Source organism: Strix uralensis, chromosome 5, assembly GCF_047716275.1.
Source record: "Strix uralensis isolate ZFMK-TIS-50842 chromosome 5, bStrUra1, whole genome shotgun sequence".
NCBI classification, from domain to species: domain Eukaryota; kingdom Metazoa; phylum Chordata; class Aves; order Strigiformes; family Strigidae; genus Strix; species Strix uralensis.
Window position 1 is genome coordinate 84156715 of NC_133976.1, and position 16515 is coordinate 84173229.

Sequence of the window (16515 nt, forward strand, 5' to 3'; positions counted from 1 at the left end):
TTCCTCTTGCTCTTTCCCACTTGTCTGTTTCTATGACAGGGTTTTCAAGGAAGAAGGTCCTTTTGGCCTTGAGCACAACAGGTCCTTGTCTTTTCTTGGAATATATAGGTACTAGTCAGGCCTGAATAATTACATATAGACCATACAGAAATCCACAGCACTCTATTCAGTAAGAAAAACCAGCAAGTTCTCATCAGATGTATTGCTCACCCACTTCAGTCCATATACTGTCATGGATGCCTGAAAGCAAAATTGCAACCAAGAAAGTTGAAGGAAAGCCACATAGTTTGGATATATTCCTGAACTGGTGTAAAGTCTTAATGCAGTTTTGTTTATCCAATTACAGCAAGCTAACTCTGCTTGAGTTTGATCCTATAACCAAGCAGTTTTCCAATAAATAATCTGGACCTCCTTAGGAAAAAATACTAATTGCTCTAGTCTGAAAACCAATATCTTTATTTTAATCCATTTCTCTCTAGAGATACTTAGATCCACAAGATTTTTTTTCTTGTTAATTAAGGTAGAAGTGATGAAAGCAGGAATGCTTGCCTTTTTGTTGGACAGATCTGTCTATCCACTTTGTTGCTGGTGGAAAATACTTGCGGTGTGTGTCTGCTTTTCAGAAGTTCCAGAAAACTGTGGCTCCGTCTCTGCCCCTGTGGTTGCCCCTGTGTGTCCTACCCATGCCGATAAGCTGGTGCCTGACTCATACACTTATCTGATTAGAAGACCTGTCTGCAGCCGTGAAGCCTTAGGCTGCAATCCTGTCAGCTTTCATGAGCTAAGAAAGGTCAGTCTGGATAAGGTCAACAATGGAAACAAAGGGGCAGTCCAGCAATGGTAAGAAGGAAAACATTGCCTTTTACCCCTTATCCACTCCTTTTCTCTCATCCTCTCTGATGTTGCAGGCTGCTGTTCCAGGAGTTGCTTATTTGCAGCTTCAGATGAGCTGCTGTGCAGATGATTAACTGAGTGACCCAAATCCAACTGTCAGGGAGCTCAATAGCCGGAGCCAGCTACAACAAGGAACTAGTGCAACGATGGACAAAAACTGGTGACAGAGATTTACTGCAGTAAGTGGAGCTGGTGCCAACTAAAACTTGGTTTCTCTCCCTGGGGTTATTGTGGTCTAATAGCAGAAGAAACAGAGATGCATAGAAGGCCTGCATTTCTCCTAGCACTGTCCAGCAACAGAGGATGTCCTGCATGAATAATAAGGGAAAAAAGGGCCTACAATTCAATATGTGTTGAATTCATGGCTAAATGGCAAAAGAGAAGAAGCAGGAATCTACCTGGTTCTTCTCAAAAAGGAATGCAACTTGCCTTTTTAGTTGAAAGCACAGAGGGAGTTTTTGTTTGCTCCTAAAGAGAGCCATTCATGAAGATGGGGAAGTGTTTTGACCCATTTAATCATGTGACATTGGCATTCATGTGAGGAGCAATTGCTCTTCATCTCAAAAATTTCCTCCCCAGGGGACCATGACCCAGGAAGGAAATGTCCTCTGAAATGCCTTCCATTTCCACAGATGCCAACCTAAAAACTGCGCAAGGATTACCTGATTTCCTGATCTTTTCTGTTAGGCTTCTCAGGAGCACCCTTCCCCTTCAGAACTTTTATATATGCTTTTCACTATTTCAAGAACACTTCTGCTAGAGCTGGATTTTTTTTCACCCATAACCTATTGCTAAGCCTTAGTGATTCCATAACAAACATATGGAAGGTCTGGGGTTGCCTTTTCCCCCCCCCCAATATATCTCCTATATCTCATTAATATATTTTATTTTAAAAGAAAAAGTTAATTCACTGAGATCTTTAAATATTTTTTGTCTTTCAAAAATGCAAATGGATGAACAGTTTTCCCTCTTCCATATTTTTGAGAAATTAGTACTTCCCAGTGAACTGTTTGACTGGCACTAGATTCTACCAGAATCAACAACCCTCTAGAAGATCTTTGGTCTTTCACGGCCTGATCAGACCAAGTGGAATTTAAATCCTGCTAAATTTACCCCTGGTAACAGTAACCAAATTAAACCTGCCACTGACAGTTCTGCATTTGAATAGCTTTTGTAGCTAATGCAACAGATGAAGTTTGGTATCTGGAAAGAAGGGAGATCACTGAGGACCTTTCTCTTCAAGTTGGTCTGTGCAAGTGCTGAAGTAAATAAGTAAGAGCTGTCCCTCAGCCCCGTTCACAGGTACTGAGGACTTGCAGAAGTTACAGAGCCTGTCCCCAGCATGCAATTTCTTTGCATTCAGCTTCAGGACGAACATGTATATGCATTACAGAAAGATATTTGGTTGCCTGAGCCGTAACCAGTACTGCTTGTGTACTAAGAACATCACCCTACTATGAAGTCTTATGCCATAATTACTGTCCCCCTGACTGGGGAAAAAAAAGACCCAAAACCTAAAAGTCCACAGTGTGTCACTAAGGTCTGAAGTAAGGAATGCAAGTGTAATATCTCTGAAGACAATGCTAAGTGCTTTGTGATATGTTCTTTAAGTAGAAGCAACTGTCTCCGTTACTGTGTTGTGGGTTTGCTTTTTTTTGTTGGGGTTTTTTTTTTCAATAATGTGGATTACTTTCCATGGTGAAGATGAAGGGGAACAATACAAGCTGCAATATCTCTTCTATAAACCACCCCAAGAACAATCAGAAAATGCTCTGTTGTGCTAGTAAGTTTTATTGTTTGCTGTGTTGATACAATTAGTTAGTCAGGATTCTACTGGATAAAATGGTCTACAGAGAGAAAATGAGGCTTTCAATGTAAAGTTCCTTCATCATAACACTTAAGATTAAACAACTGGGCTTCTTGGAAATATTCACTCTGTACACTTCCGAGAATAGCATTCACACTGAGAGGCAGAAGGGATGTAATACTGCACCACCGTCCCATTGGCACACTGGAGGGGCATCGTGACCATGGTTGTTTGAGTGGCTCTACAGCAGCTGCACAGGTCTTCCCATTTCCCTGTCTGAACAGAGTATCTGGTATTGCTTCTGCACTTGCCCTAAATGGAAAAAAGAGATACCAAGTTTGAACAGTGCCAGGACTCAGTGCAATCAGAAACCAAGTTCTTCCCTTCAAAACATCCATGGATGACTGTGTGCCTGGAGTTCAGTGCTCTGCTGTAAACCATGAACTCAGAAACAGGTATCTGATTCCAGAGTGTGGGGTGCTGGTCTCATCAGCATAAGCATAGCAAAGGAGAGGTAAAGGAACTGGTCACACACAAAAAGCCTATAATTTAAAATATCATAAGTAATGTCCAGGGTTGTTGTGTTGGCTTCTAAGCACATATGGTTATCGTCTCAGCCATATGAGATCATGCATTCAGAAAGTGCTTTAACCCAAATGTTGCAAGCCACACATCCGTTGTTGTCCTGCTGGTTGCTATTTTTCCTTGTTCTACTTGTCTGTCCGCTTTATTAATTTAGACCGAGCTGTCAATGCCTGTAGCTATATGCTTTCATGATGTAAAAACAAATGGGCCCACATGAAACTGTCAGAGTCCATTTCTTTTTGTGGCTCTGAGCTCTTATTTCTGAGATTAATACAAAAAAAATTCATAACATTATCAGGGAGGACTTTGGAAAAACTGTACTCAATACCAGTCATAGCAGAAGTATTTAGTTTACTCAATATACGGCCAGTTTCACAAAGTAAAATCTGTACTTTTGCAGAGGAAACTTCAGTACATATGACTTTATGGCTAAAGAAATGATTATGACTTTGTGGACAGGACAAGAGGTCAATAATTATTCTTTTTAATGAAAGGTAGGTAGTTGTGTTGTTGTTCTTAAAGCTTCCACTCTTATTAAGACTTCTGCAGCTAATGAAGGGCCTTCACCAAGTAGCTATCTGAAAAGTCTGGGCATGTATGCTCTTAATACTTCTTCCTGTTCTGATTCTTTTCTCAGTAGCCATGGTAAAGAAAAACTCATTTTGCCTACTGCCTTAACTAAAGGGAATAGTCAAGGGGCTCGGTACAAGCCATCTTCTTGACTGCCATCCTTGTATGCCATAGTTTGGATTGCGTACAAGGGTTGTATGCAATCCTTGCATGAAACATGGTTGTCTCAGATTGAGCAGTTGTCCTGCCACAACCTAGTCTGGGAATAGAATGTCATCTTTGGTTCCCAATCTCAGAGAGATGGGAACATCCAGAAGGGAAGCCATGCTCCTCTTCCAAATGGAAGTTGCTCTATAAGGTGTAAGCAGTGAAGTGCAGGAAATTAAATTTTTAATCTGATTACGGAAGAAATGCACAAGACATGCAGAACACAACAGCTTAGTATGCAGACTGACAGAGGAGTCACATCATAGTGCTCAAGTTTAAAAGTCTGTTTAAGTATCATGCATCTAAATAACTATTTACACTTTCATAAATCAACTTTGGAGCCTGAAGACAGATATGTGCGCTTAACTGTAGACTCAGATCTGAAAATCAGCTTCACTAATACTAAGGACAGGTCTTGGCAGGGGGGTGGGGGGGGTGGGGGATAGTTGCTTTTGTTATTTACCTCACAATGAGAAATAGGCACCTCCTTTTCAGCAACACATCCGTTGATATTTTTATACTGCAGTCTGGTACTTACTGGTCGGCATTCCACTTCCACACCTACCAAGTTAAATAAAAAAAAAAATGTGTTTGACAGTGCTGACAATTGCTTTTTTTAACTGCCCCTTATTATTGGAATTGCTGTTAGTGAGATGTCATTACTGGTAAGATCCCTAGCAAGAGAATTAGGTGTGTCTCCTTAGAGTAATTAACGTAGAGCTGTGTGCCTATATCACACTGCAGCCCTAAAATTCCACTGAAGAGCAGTTTCCCTCATGTTTCTTTTCAAGTAACTGCTTTGGTTTAAAGCCATCTTGCCACCTAACATGTGCCTTCTGGGTTAGATAACTCTCCTTTTAAAGATAGTTCAATGGTACACTGGGCAAGCAGGCTCACAGGAAAAAAGATGACACACATGGGAACCCCAATAACCTAACTGGAGAAACAGAGCACCCTGACCTGGCTGTTCCCGGGGCTGTCACAGGAGAGAGATCCCATTGTCTTGGGATGATGCCCTTCAAGATGAGTCAGTGGGAACAGCTTTCCAGATCACCTTACAGACTGAGGTGGGTCACTGCCTTCAGGACTATGTGGGACTCCTTTTGCAATGCTAGGGAAGAACATTTTGGGATTCTACAAGACCTACTTTTCATGGGATTTTTAGGAGAGGGACCAAAAGTGGGGGAAGAGACAGATTAAAGTAGCTTTGAGGAATAAGCATGGAAAAATGGATGGATAGAGGCATAAAGGGGGCTAGTTTCATGTTAAACAGCTGCTGGTCCATACTTTTGTCTCACCTTGACCTATGTTTGATCACTGCAGTCTGTCCTGTCTTCTCATTAAACTCTTTTTCTAACTACTTATGCTGGATGATGGACTTTGTTCTGTGTGGATGTGTGTGCATGAAGGCATAAGTGGAATTGGACCACAGGTCATAGGGCCCATGAGTCTAAGTTAGCAGGGATGCAAGACCAGTTCCTGGACAGACCGAGTGCCTAAGACCACTAAGGACCTTCATCCTGATCAGCCAGAGAGGAGATCTGGAGGAGAATGTGGATGCTTTTTGTATTTGCCAGGTACTGTGTTCCTCTGTGTGTATGTAAAGAATGAGCGTGTGTGCGTGTTGTATACATGTGTCTGTGTGTGTGCCTACTGGGATACATGCTCAGCCTCACTGTTGCCTGGACCTGGGGCCATGGAGTTGTGGCAACCTTGCCTCTATCAAGCTCCTAGATTTGACAATTCCTAACAGTCCTTGCACATGTGGTGCATTTTGCAGAAAACTACCATGGCAAAAAGAAAAACTAGGAAAAAAAAAAAAAAAAAATTAAAAAATTAATTCTGCAAAAATCTAACTTTGGGTCAATGAGAACTTTTCCACTGTCTTCAGTAAGTCATGAAAAACTCTGATACTTGTTTCCCAACACTTTTTGCTCTAAGTGTTAGGTAATTTCTCCCTGCTTTTTTCCATCTAAGGAGAAATCCACACAAGAGCCGGTAGATCTGGATTTGTTATGTGTGGAGGGTGCAAGCTCAGGAAATGTGCTGATCCCTCTTTGTGAAGTGAGGTTGGTTTGCTATGAACTGTTAACTGCAGTAGTCGACAGGGACTCTGCTCCTCCACTTTGGAAGGGAACCTCGCCATTGACATGCTCAAATACAGACTAATCCAGAATATTTTGTTCTGAATGCTCTTGTTTGTTTTGGTCCCTGTCTAAAGACTTGTGAAGGAGCTAATTCTTTTTTAAGTGGATATTTTATGCACTGCAAACAGCAGTTCTTTGTACCATTAATATAGTGCTATGCCTCTGTGTAAAGATAGGCTCCTACTTTTACTCATTTCTAGGTAACCAATGGAATTTCTGTCAGAATACTGGACTATGTTTTACATACTACACAACAGCATTTCAGAGAGCAAAAGGAATTCAGCTGGCCAACTGCACAACTAAGTAAATACATAAATTGAAGAGATATGTATCCATCTTCCTAGCAGCAAACAGCTTTCAATACCTTTTGCATGGGAACATTAGTACCAAATTGGCTCTGTGCCTTGCTAAGGCTTTACATTTCATTAAAAAAAAAAAAAAGCTTGAAGAGTGTTTCTGGCTCCAGGGCTGGAGCTGCCAGTTCTCTTTCAATTATTTCATCACTTCATTTGATAAAACTTGTCCACCTGGAATGAATACACAATTGTGTCCGCACAACTGAGAAGACCAAACAAAATAATTGTCATCAGACTCAACACAGCTTCATCACCTTTTTGATCCTGACTTATCGCCTTGTTCTTGAGTTATTTTAATACTCTCATTTACTTTTTGTAAACTGTGCCTCCTTTGCAAAGGCAAGTGCTTGTAACTTAACAAAACATATGCAATTGAGATCAACAAGGAAAAGAGGTAAGAAGTTCTTTGTTAAGTGGGAAAATAAGGAATATCCTTTGCAAATAATGAAGTCCTTTGTTAGTACCACAAAAATCTAATGAGAAGATGAACCTGTTCACTTATGTGCTCCTACATACTTAAAACTTGGAACAATGCCCTCAGACATACTAATGAACTCCAATTGCCAAGGCATAACATAGAAAGGGAAACTGGCTTCTTAAACAACCTTTGCTCAAAGCCACACAGGACTCTTCTGAACTAAAGGCATCATCCTGAACTGTGCTTTGAACTTGAGAGAACAAGTTCTTTGTGGTACTGAGGTGTCTGAAAGACAAACTCTCTCAAGACCTGGGAAGGCAGTGTAACCTATATCTAAGTCTCTGCGTCCATGAGAAACTGATTATTCTCTTATCTGACTTTTAAGAATATTTAAATTACTCTGGTTTTACAGTAGCTTTGCCAAGCCTTGGCGTTCCCTGTAGAGTATGTTAACAGACTGCATGTTGCTACTGAGTGCCCTGGTGGAAAGATATAAATACAGAGGAGAGAGAAAGAGAGTTTGGTATCTAGAAGTATCTGTTTGATTCAAAGGTATGTGTTAATCACCATCCTTTAACTGATAACCCATGCTTAGTTGGCTGGATGCAGTATGTTGGCTTTTTTCTTCTGAAGGGCCCCGAATAGAGAAGTGACCAGGAATAGGCCTGCCCTGTAATACAGGACTTTTCAGTTTTGATCTATATCCATGCAAACATCAATGGGAAAATAAGTATTTGAAGGCTCATACAATACGGGTGGTTTTAGGCATGTGATATTTCCCTTAGATCTGTTTGTTGCTGCAAGACTATCACTTTTAAATGACGATAACTATTAAATAAATATATGTTTTGACCCATTTGGAACTGGGTTTCTCCTCTCCTCAGTTACAGCGGTAGGCATTCTCAATTAGCAGAGCCTGCCCGCCACCCTGTCTTTTGAATCTTAAAATCTGGTTTTGTTAATAAATAATTTTCAGTATTCTTTACTTGAAGCCTGGTAGATTAATGCTCTCTAAACTAAATTGCCTGTTTGAGCCATTTGATGACAGTCGATCTCAATAGCTTTCTGACTTCTATTTCTCAAGCCGGAACTCAGTGATTATACAGACAGGCAATGGCTGCAAACCCTCACGGAGTTAACGTCCTTCATCAGGGGTATTATTACAGCAGTCACTGTACCAGTGTGGTGATGGGCTGCTGTGCTGGCCATCTTTTATTTATTGGCACATGCATAGAGAAAAAAAACCTAAACATATAATGGAACACAGGCAAGATGTTGATAGTCTGACCCTAAATGAGAATATCAATCTTTTGTTACTTTTTTTAAAAAAAAAATGAGCCACAGTATTATTAATTTTTTACTTACAAAGGAGAAAACTGAGAGGTTGTCTGTTCACAAAAGCATCAGAGATTCATTTTAGAAATGAGAACCCAATCCTGCAATCTTTCCTCATGTAAACAAACCCCTGCTACGCTCACAGCCTGACTGACATTTGGTTTATCTACACAATGATGCATGAAATTAAGAGTTGCAGGACTGACTCCTAAACTGATGAATTTAAGATGCAGGCAGGGAATGCACCATTGACAAACATTTTCCCTACCATTTTTTGGTTATTACATTATCAAAAACCAATCAAAATTACATTACTGCCACCAGGGTATTTTGGCAAACTCATTTTAGGTTGATTGATTATTCATGAAGTGGTTGCCTCACATATTCAGTATCAGGTTATGTGACTTGTCAACCTGTGTCTGCAATACTGTTCCTGTTATCTTTAGATGAACAATAAAATAAAACATTCATAATTAACATCTGCATAAAATGTGGAGAGTATCTATTTCTTTCTAAGCACTTGTGAATACTGTCAAAACACATGTTCTCTTGGACAAACAAAACATGACAGCAGTATCCCAATTAGAGGGTAGACTTGTTCGATGGTTTATTTTAACCACATTGCTTAGCTCTGTTTCATTAAACTGCATCTTACACAAAATGTACCTCCTTACCCAGTAGCTTACACTCTCTGCAATTTCCATGCAAGATTTTTGGCTTATTTACTTACATGTGTCACAGCAGGTATTGCCAATTTTTGCAATTCTGCCCTAAAACGATCAAAAAAGAAAAATTTTATTTTGGCACAAGTAATATATATTTGTTCTGCTGGAAGAGTACAATGGGATGTTTAAAACAGGGTATTAGACAACAAAAATGGTATTTCTATATTCTACAAAAATATAAATCTACATTAGTAATCACCTCTTTATCCCTTTTAAGGTTTTTAACTTGTGATTTTATCTGTTGACAGCTGACTTGAAATAATCGATTATATCGGCAAGTTCAACACCTGAAAATACTGCTTTCACTTTATATTAGGAGCTTTCTAAAGTAAAGACATTGAATACAAATAAATTTCTGGGAACCAGAGTGATAAAACCACTAGCGTTCTAGTCTTATGTCTGTTTAAGAAAGGAAGTTAAATAGTCCCTCATGATTTTTTTAGCAATATAGATGAAAGCATGCCTATTCCACAACAGCTGAAAATGTATAAGCAAATCATCGTAAAATATCACATCTGCTAAATAAGTTTTAACAGACAAAAAATTTAATTTTTCTTGTTTCGTTACTACCACGTAGAAAATAATTCTCAGAAATATATGTACAGTGGAAAATTACTGACAACCCATAGTGAAAGGCAAAATGGAGAAATATTTATACTGCAGGGTGATGCCATCATTGCACCAAACACCTGAACTTACATGCAAAATTTTGGAGGCTTTTTTAATTAAAAAAACCTAAACTTTCCATCTGTAACTAGATGAAAACCACTAATTTTATACCTGAAATAGTTCATATTTTTTGGATGGCAGGAAAATAAATGCAGTTTGGGAAGTTCTGGTTGAAAAATAAACTATTCTTCATTGATTTTCAAAGAAGACCTTTAGAATAGGATAACAACCCCAAGCCTGTAACATAATCCAGCATTTTTCTGATTCTTTGTTTGTATAGCAAAACTGTGTGTGCTATAGTGATTTCACAAAGTGAGAAATGCACCGTAGAAGCTTTCTTCTTCCTGCATCATACATCTCAAATCCTCCATTTGCTTGATGTGTATGTAGAGAGGGGCTTGGGCACAAGCCTTGTTAAAGGTTTCCAGCTTCCTGTTGTGCCTAAGAAAATGGGGACAGGTGGATATAAACACCTGTGTGATAGCAGATGAGCAAAAGCAGGACCCCGTGTGTGACACCCCAACCTGCACTCTGTTCCTCAGTGTGTGGCTAACCTCAAATCTCAGGAAGGATGGGTGGACATGCTGAGTGGAGGTTTCATTATACCATTACACCAAACAACTCCAAATGTGGAAGCTATTCTTACTGCATTGTGAAAATTCCTTTCCCTAACCTCATACAGAGATAAAATGTCTTAGCATTTCCTATGCATATTTGTAGAATAAAAGGGGCTGATCTGACTGTGTTCTCGGTTTGTGTAATTGCCCACACAGTTTTGCTCTGGATACCAAACTGAAAACACTGTTAGAACAGCCATTTTCTTATGTCTGCTGCTTTGTATGGAACAGAATTTCTGCAAGCTCAGCATCTCCCCAGCAGTATAGTCCCACATAAAACCAGCATATATTTTAAAATAAAGAAAACTTACATTTCTCTGAATTTCAAAGAAAGTTCAAATTCAGTTTAGCCAAGGTGCTGGGAGAGGGTTGGGGTTTCCCACCCTAATACACATAAGGTACCTATATACAGAACCATAAACATGACAGAGTCTATTAGGAAACCTGAAAACAGGACCCATTTCACTACTTACTCCTTCAGCCAAACATCTTCTGGAATCAAATGGAGGACAGCCAGTGATTCTCCTTTCCCAGATAAATTCTCCTTTCTCATTTACTTTACAGGAGTGACTATCACAGCCATCCTGAAGTGATTCATTTGGCTATAAAGATTTAAGAGAAAAAACATGGGACAGTAAGTTTTCAGGATACTATACAACCTGACTGTTCCTTTACGAATATTTCAATTAATGTACTACGATGGTGAAGTTTACAAAACATGAAAATCTTTACTAAACAGAATTGTTTATCAACAAGATCATCTTCTATTTACTTCCATAACCGTATTGATTAGAACTCAGTCAAGACTGTCAAAACCTGACACAGCTCTTAACAGGGAAGAAATTTTCATTAACTTAAAAGAGAAATTTGTCTAGGTGAGAAACTTGGGAGTTTGGCCTATGAATTGTCTTTTAAAGAGACATGTATATGAATATTTAACTGCTGGCTGAGTTGGGAGCTTCTTTAAAAAAATAAATAAATACATAAAACCACCCCACCGTCCCCCACATAGAATCAAAGGTTCATTTATGTTGGAAAAGACCTTTAAGATCATCAAGTCCAACTGTAAACCGAACACTGCCAAGCCCACCACTAAACCATCTCCCTAAGCACCACATCTACACGTCTTTTAAATACCTCCAGGGATGATGACTCAACCACTTCCCTGGGCAGCCTGTTCCAGTGTTTGATAACCCTTTTAGTAAGGAATTTTTTCCTAATATCTGATGTAAACCTCCTCTGGCACAACTTGAGGCCATTTCCTCTTGTCCAATGGCTTGTTACTGGAGAGAAGAGATACCTGCCTCACTACAACCTCCTCTCAGGCAGTTTTAGAAAGTGATAAGGTCTCCCCTTACCCTCCTTTTCTCCAGGCTAAACAACCCCAGTTCCCTCAGCCACTCCTCATAAGACTTGTGCTCTAGACCCTTCACCAGCTTCATTGCTCTTCCCATACTCTCCCCATCTAAAACTTAGCTCAGGAATGGAATAAAAGAAAGTGTTTTAACCAGAAAAATACCCACTCCTGTTTAAGAACCTATCATACTGAAGAAATTTTTCAAAATCCACATTTTCAACTTAAATTATCCATTTCTCATTTAAAATGAGGTTTTTTAATTTCCTCTAAGTATTTGTTTGAGCTCATATTCCATTTACAGTTCCCTGATAATACTTATGCTTCTAGGTGCATCTAGAATGTCCCTCTAGAATTTCGCACTGTGGTATGAAGTCTCTCTTTTTTCATTTACAAATAACAACAAAAAACAATGAACTTCCTTGAAAAACCATTCTGAGATATAAAAGAAAAGGCACTAGTAATACCATGCTGCCTAATCAAAAAGGAGGAAAAAACCCACACTTTCCTTGGGTTCACCAGAAGCCCGTGCAACATTTACATTTACTCATAAACAAATGAAAGAGTGCTTAAAGCTTACCTGAAGGTATTTAAGCCTTCCATCTCTCAGCTTGACACCACATGAAGTTGGCACACATTTCCCACAGCAAGAACCAGGGATTTCCTGTCTTCTGTAATTCTAGAATGTAAAGGACATTTTTCTGGGTTTATTTTGTTTTAAGAATGCTTCCTACACTTATTTGTAGAGGGTTTTTTTAAAAGAAAAAATAAAAAATCAGTAGACAAAGTGATAGCCAGCAAAATGCTTTTTTAAACAGTAGGACTAGACTAGCTTAATCTAATTAGTTGCATACTTTTGTTTTTTTATTTTGTAAAGGCTGGCATTAATCCTTGTACTGATTTATTATACAATAGGGAGAGAAGATTATTTCCAATCAGAAAGCCTGCTGTGCCCACTGAATTCAATATTCTTTGACTGTAACAGTTGCAAGGTCAGGTCCACTAAACAACATCTGACAGTAGGAGAGGGTAAGAAACTTATTAAAATGATGTTTTGAGTGACAGACAGTTTGCATTTGTGGTGTGCAGGAGCTTCTCTGTAAAGCTCATGAATACTACACAGTGCAACTTGGAAAAGTAGTTTGAAGTGCTTAAACTAGGAGAAAAGGGCAAGATAACCAGTAAGTAGTGGGCAGGGAAAGGGAAGAATAAAGCTAAGGTAGAAAATTTGGACTATGCAGAGAAAAAGAAAATTGGCCTGATAAAATACTAATGTAAAAAGAGCATCAGAGAGGGTATGATATAATAAAACGAAAAAGGAGAGAAAGAAAGAAAAGAGGAATAATGCAGCCCCACAAATGGCACTGGAAGAAAAAAAAATAGTGGCAGGGAAAGGAGCATGGGAGAATGAGCAGCACTAGATGGAGAGGAAGAAAGGTATAGAGTGGATAATGGAAAGAAAGAAGAAAAAAAAAAAAAAGGCAAAACCAGAAAGGGACTGAGTTAACACATGAAGTGTCCCACAGTAATGTCTCCAGCTGCTACACATAACCAACAGCTGCTTATGATGAGCTGAACATTTTTAAGACAACAAACACTTTCTGGTTGAGTGAAGGCATGCATGTTATCCATATGTTTTTTATAGAAAAAGAATTTAGGAGGGGTGGGGGGTTACTATTAAATCATTGGAAGAAAACATAGTTCATTGTTATTTAGGTGAACTTGCTCTACTGGCAAAAATGTAAGCACCTAAAGTAGGTCATAAAATGACCAAAACAATGACCCTGATGAGCAGAACATGCTGCAGTTGGCTGCACTTCAATTACCAGCGCATTTACTTTCACAGCTTCAGCATCCAGTAGAAAGCAGGTGCTCCTGAGAGAGTATATACTCTTAACCCATGGTTTTATCCATTATGAAGGAATTGCTTTTAATCTGGGTATACCATGAAATCAGTGACTCTGAGACAGGAAAGATCCCAAATATGTGTGTGAATCCCACTGGCCTTAGGGGGATGAAGACATTCTGTATCTTATTTGATATTTTTTTCCCCCTAAGCTCCACAGATTTAATACAATGGCTACAAAGGGATACATACACCTAGACCTACAGCCTCCCTTGGGTAGCTGCACATCTCCTAAACACAAGTTCATAGCGCTTAATAAGCCCAACTGGAAATTGCCCTTTCTTCAGGGTTTTTTGTTTAGTCTGTACTTTTGGGTCAGGTGGGGGAAAGGAGCTGTTTGGGAATTGTGTGGGTGGTGAAAGAAGCAGGAGAGGAATGTTCCCCAATTTTTTTACCATGTATTTTATTGATTCCTCTACCTTTAACTTCTACAGCTGGCTTCTTTCATTGAAAAGCAAGAATTGATGTTTGTATATTTTTGTGTGGGAACATACATATGCACACATGTTTCTGGCCACAGATCATTCTAGTGTATCTGGGTTTTTTTCATTGATCTGCCAGGTTGCATTTTGTGGAAGTGAGGAGGATGCTCAGCACTGAGCTTGGCCATTTATTTTCCTTTCAAAAGCCTGTGTCTATAATCATACCTTACAGGAGGGGTGATATTAGGGTCCAGAACCAAAGTATTCCACATTTTCCCTTTTGTCATAGGCTACATCCATAGCAGCAAATAAAGGGGGTCAAGGCCAGTTTTCTGGCCCTGCAGAAAAGTGGGACATGTATGTGTGTCTAAATTGCATTTTCCCCACAGAACAGGCTGGTTTTGGGTTGTCCTAACCACTGACCTGTGTCTGGGCATTATTTAAAAGCTTGGTAGTGAGAATAGGCCAGCTGGGACACTGCTGATAATTCTTCAATGTAAGTGGTTGCAGAATATAATTTGAGCCTGCAGTCTTGCTCTGGTTAGTTTATCAGTACAGATTAAACCACAGAAACTTGACTTACTACATTGTCATTTCCAGTTCCACTTAGGGGTGGAAGACTCATCCAAACCTCTGCCCCTCTCTTTTTCAGGGACCCTAGAAATGTATGCCTCTCCTGGATATCAGCTGGGAATCCCATGTGATCATGTTAGAGATGTGGGGTTTTTGGTGCAACAGGCACTGCTTGCCCAGGCCCTGGGTTTGGTTGAGTCCATTGGGCTCCATCCATTATCCAGGGAAAGGCAGAAGAAGGGGCATTTCAGCTTTTTTTGTGAAATTTAGCTCTGCAACTTGCTTAGGTCTTCTACCTGAGGTATTGGCGCTAGGAGAGAAAACTACATGACTGAGCAGTAGTCAGGCACTCCAGTCACACTGTTACTCAGTGGAATAAAAAATGGGAGCTATTTGCCTCTGGCTTTCCCAGCCAAGCTCATTCCTTGCAGATGATGGCAGCAAAGCAGCAGCAAAGATTTCAAAAAGGCCAGTGGAACTGATGGGGACAATCACTTCAAATCACCTAAGGCATGGCTGGGAACCAGACAGAAATATTATTGACTCCAGCTATTAGACAATTTGGAATAGTCATAGGAAAGCCCTGAAGCTGCCAGTCCCTGGAGGGACAGATAGGACTGGGACTGTAGGAAAGGAGACACAGCAGTTCCTGTTGCAAACGATTTGCCAAACCTTATTTTACCCTACAGGTAAGTACTGTAAAATACACAATAAAATGTGCCTGTGGACCTGAGTACTATGAAAAGTTACCTTTTCTACACTGTGTATTGAGACCACATTTGGTATGTTTCATAGAATTCAGGGCAAGAAGAACACAGGGTCATGACTTCTCAGGAAAACTTTAAGGCAACAGGTCCCAGAGTTGTACAGAACATAAACTGGTGTATACAATGAAGAACACGACTTTCTCATCAGACACATTCTTAACCAGAACATCCAGACCACTTGCACTTACTATCGGGCACGGTTCACAGGTTAATTTTGTACATGTCAGAGTGTATCTCCGAGATGATAGCTCGAGGGAGCAGTGACACGTTGTGCATTGATCCACCATCAGGCGTCTCCATGGCTGAAACATTAGAACCAGTTGGTAAGTCAGTGACTGTCTCTTCAACAAAACTCAGATAAATGAGCAATTTTAACTAGGTTAAATCTCTTCCATTAAGTCTTGCATTGCAAATCTTTCCAAGAGAAAACAGAGAAACAATGCCCCCACTTTCCAGAGACGCAAATTTTTGCATCTGTAATTCCACAACAAGCAGCATAGCATGAGCTATTTTTCATGTAAACCCTTTAGAATTCCTTAGTCCATGAAATAGCATTGGCATTTCTTACTTTATTGCTTACAAAGCTAGCAAGCACAAAACAGATCCTTGGAAGTGGAAGATTTTGCCACAAGCTACCCTGACTACGTGTTAGGTGGTTGCCACCAGTTCATTTTTCCCAAGCGTAAGTGAATTGCTTTGCCAACAGGTTTCTATTCTTGAGCCATTGCAGCCCACAGACCATGGGCAGAAATTGTTACTGTCGTTGTAATAATACTGCTTAGAATCTCTAGAGGCCTAAAAGCTTAAAACTGAGAAAGGAGAAAGTCAAACAGAAACAGAATTACTGAGTGAAGAACTGGACTTTTCCACAGTTACAAGAAAATCGGTGGCTGAGCTGGCACACAATTCCAATTCCCTGAGCTCTTCCCCAGAACCTTGTTTGCTGGATCACATCATATTTTTAAAGCAAGCAAAACCATTTAAAATGTAGAGCAAAAATGCCAAACTATTAAATGGGAAACAAAAGGATGTGGAGTTAGTAATTGGATTCCTAGCACTGAAAGGAATTCTAAATACAAAGACTTTCTGCCTCCCAAGTGCACAGTCTTTCATTTCAACCCCAAAATAACAAACCACTGTGGTTGAAGGGACAAAATGGGAGG

The 16515-nt window shown here is 39.7% G+C and overlaps 1 protein-coding gene across 1 annotated transcript in view; it reads right to left on the reverse strand.

Moving 5' to 3' along the window:
* Positions 1–2667: 2667 nt before the first annotated feature.
* Positions 2668–16515, reverse strand: part of VWF (von Willebrand factor) — a 146900-nt gene continuing 133052 nt past the window's right edge. The window contains exons 47-52 of the mRNA XM_074872045.1: positions 15541–15654; positions 12265–12363; positions 10804–10932; positions 9050–9089; positions 4527–4624; positions 2668–3013 (exon numbers count right to left, since the gene is read on the reverse strand). Coding sequence (XP_074728146.1) covers positions 2825–3013; positions 4527–4624; positions 9050–9089; positions 10804–10932; positions 12265–12363; positions 15541–15654 — 669 coding nt within the window. The 3' untranslated portion in view covers positions 2668–2824. The remainder of the gene's footprint in view (positions 3014–4526; positions 4625–9049; positions 9090–10803; positions 10933–12264; positions 12364–15540; positions 15655–16515) is intronic.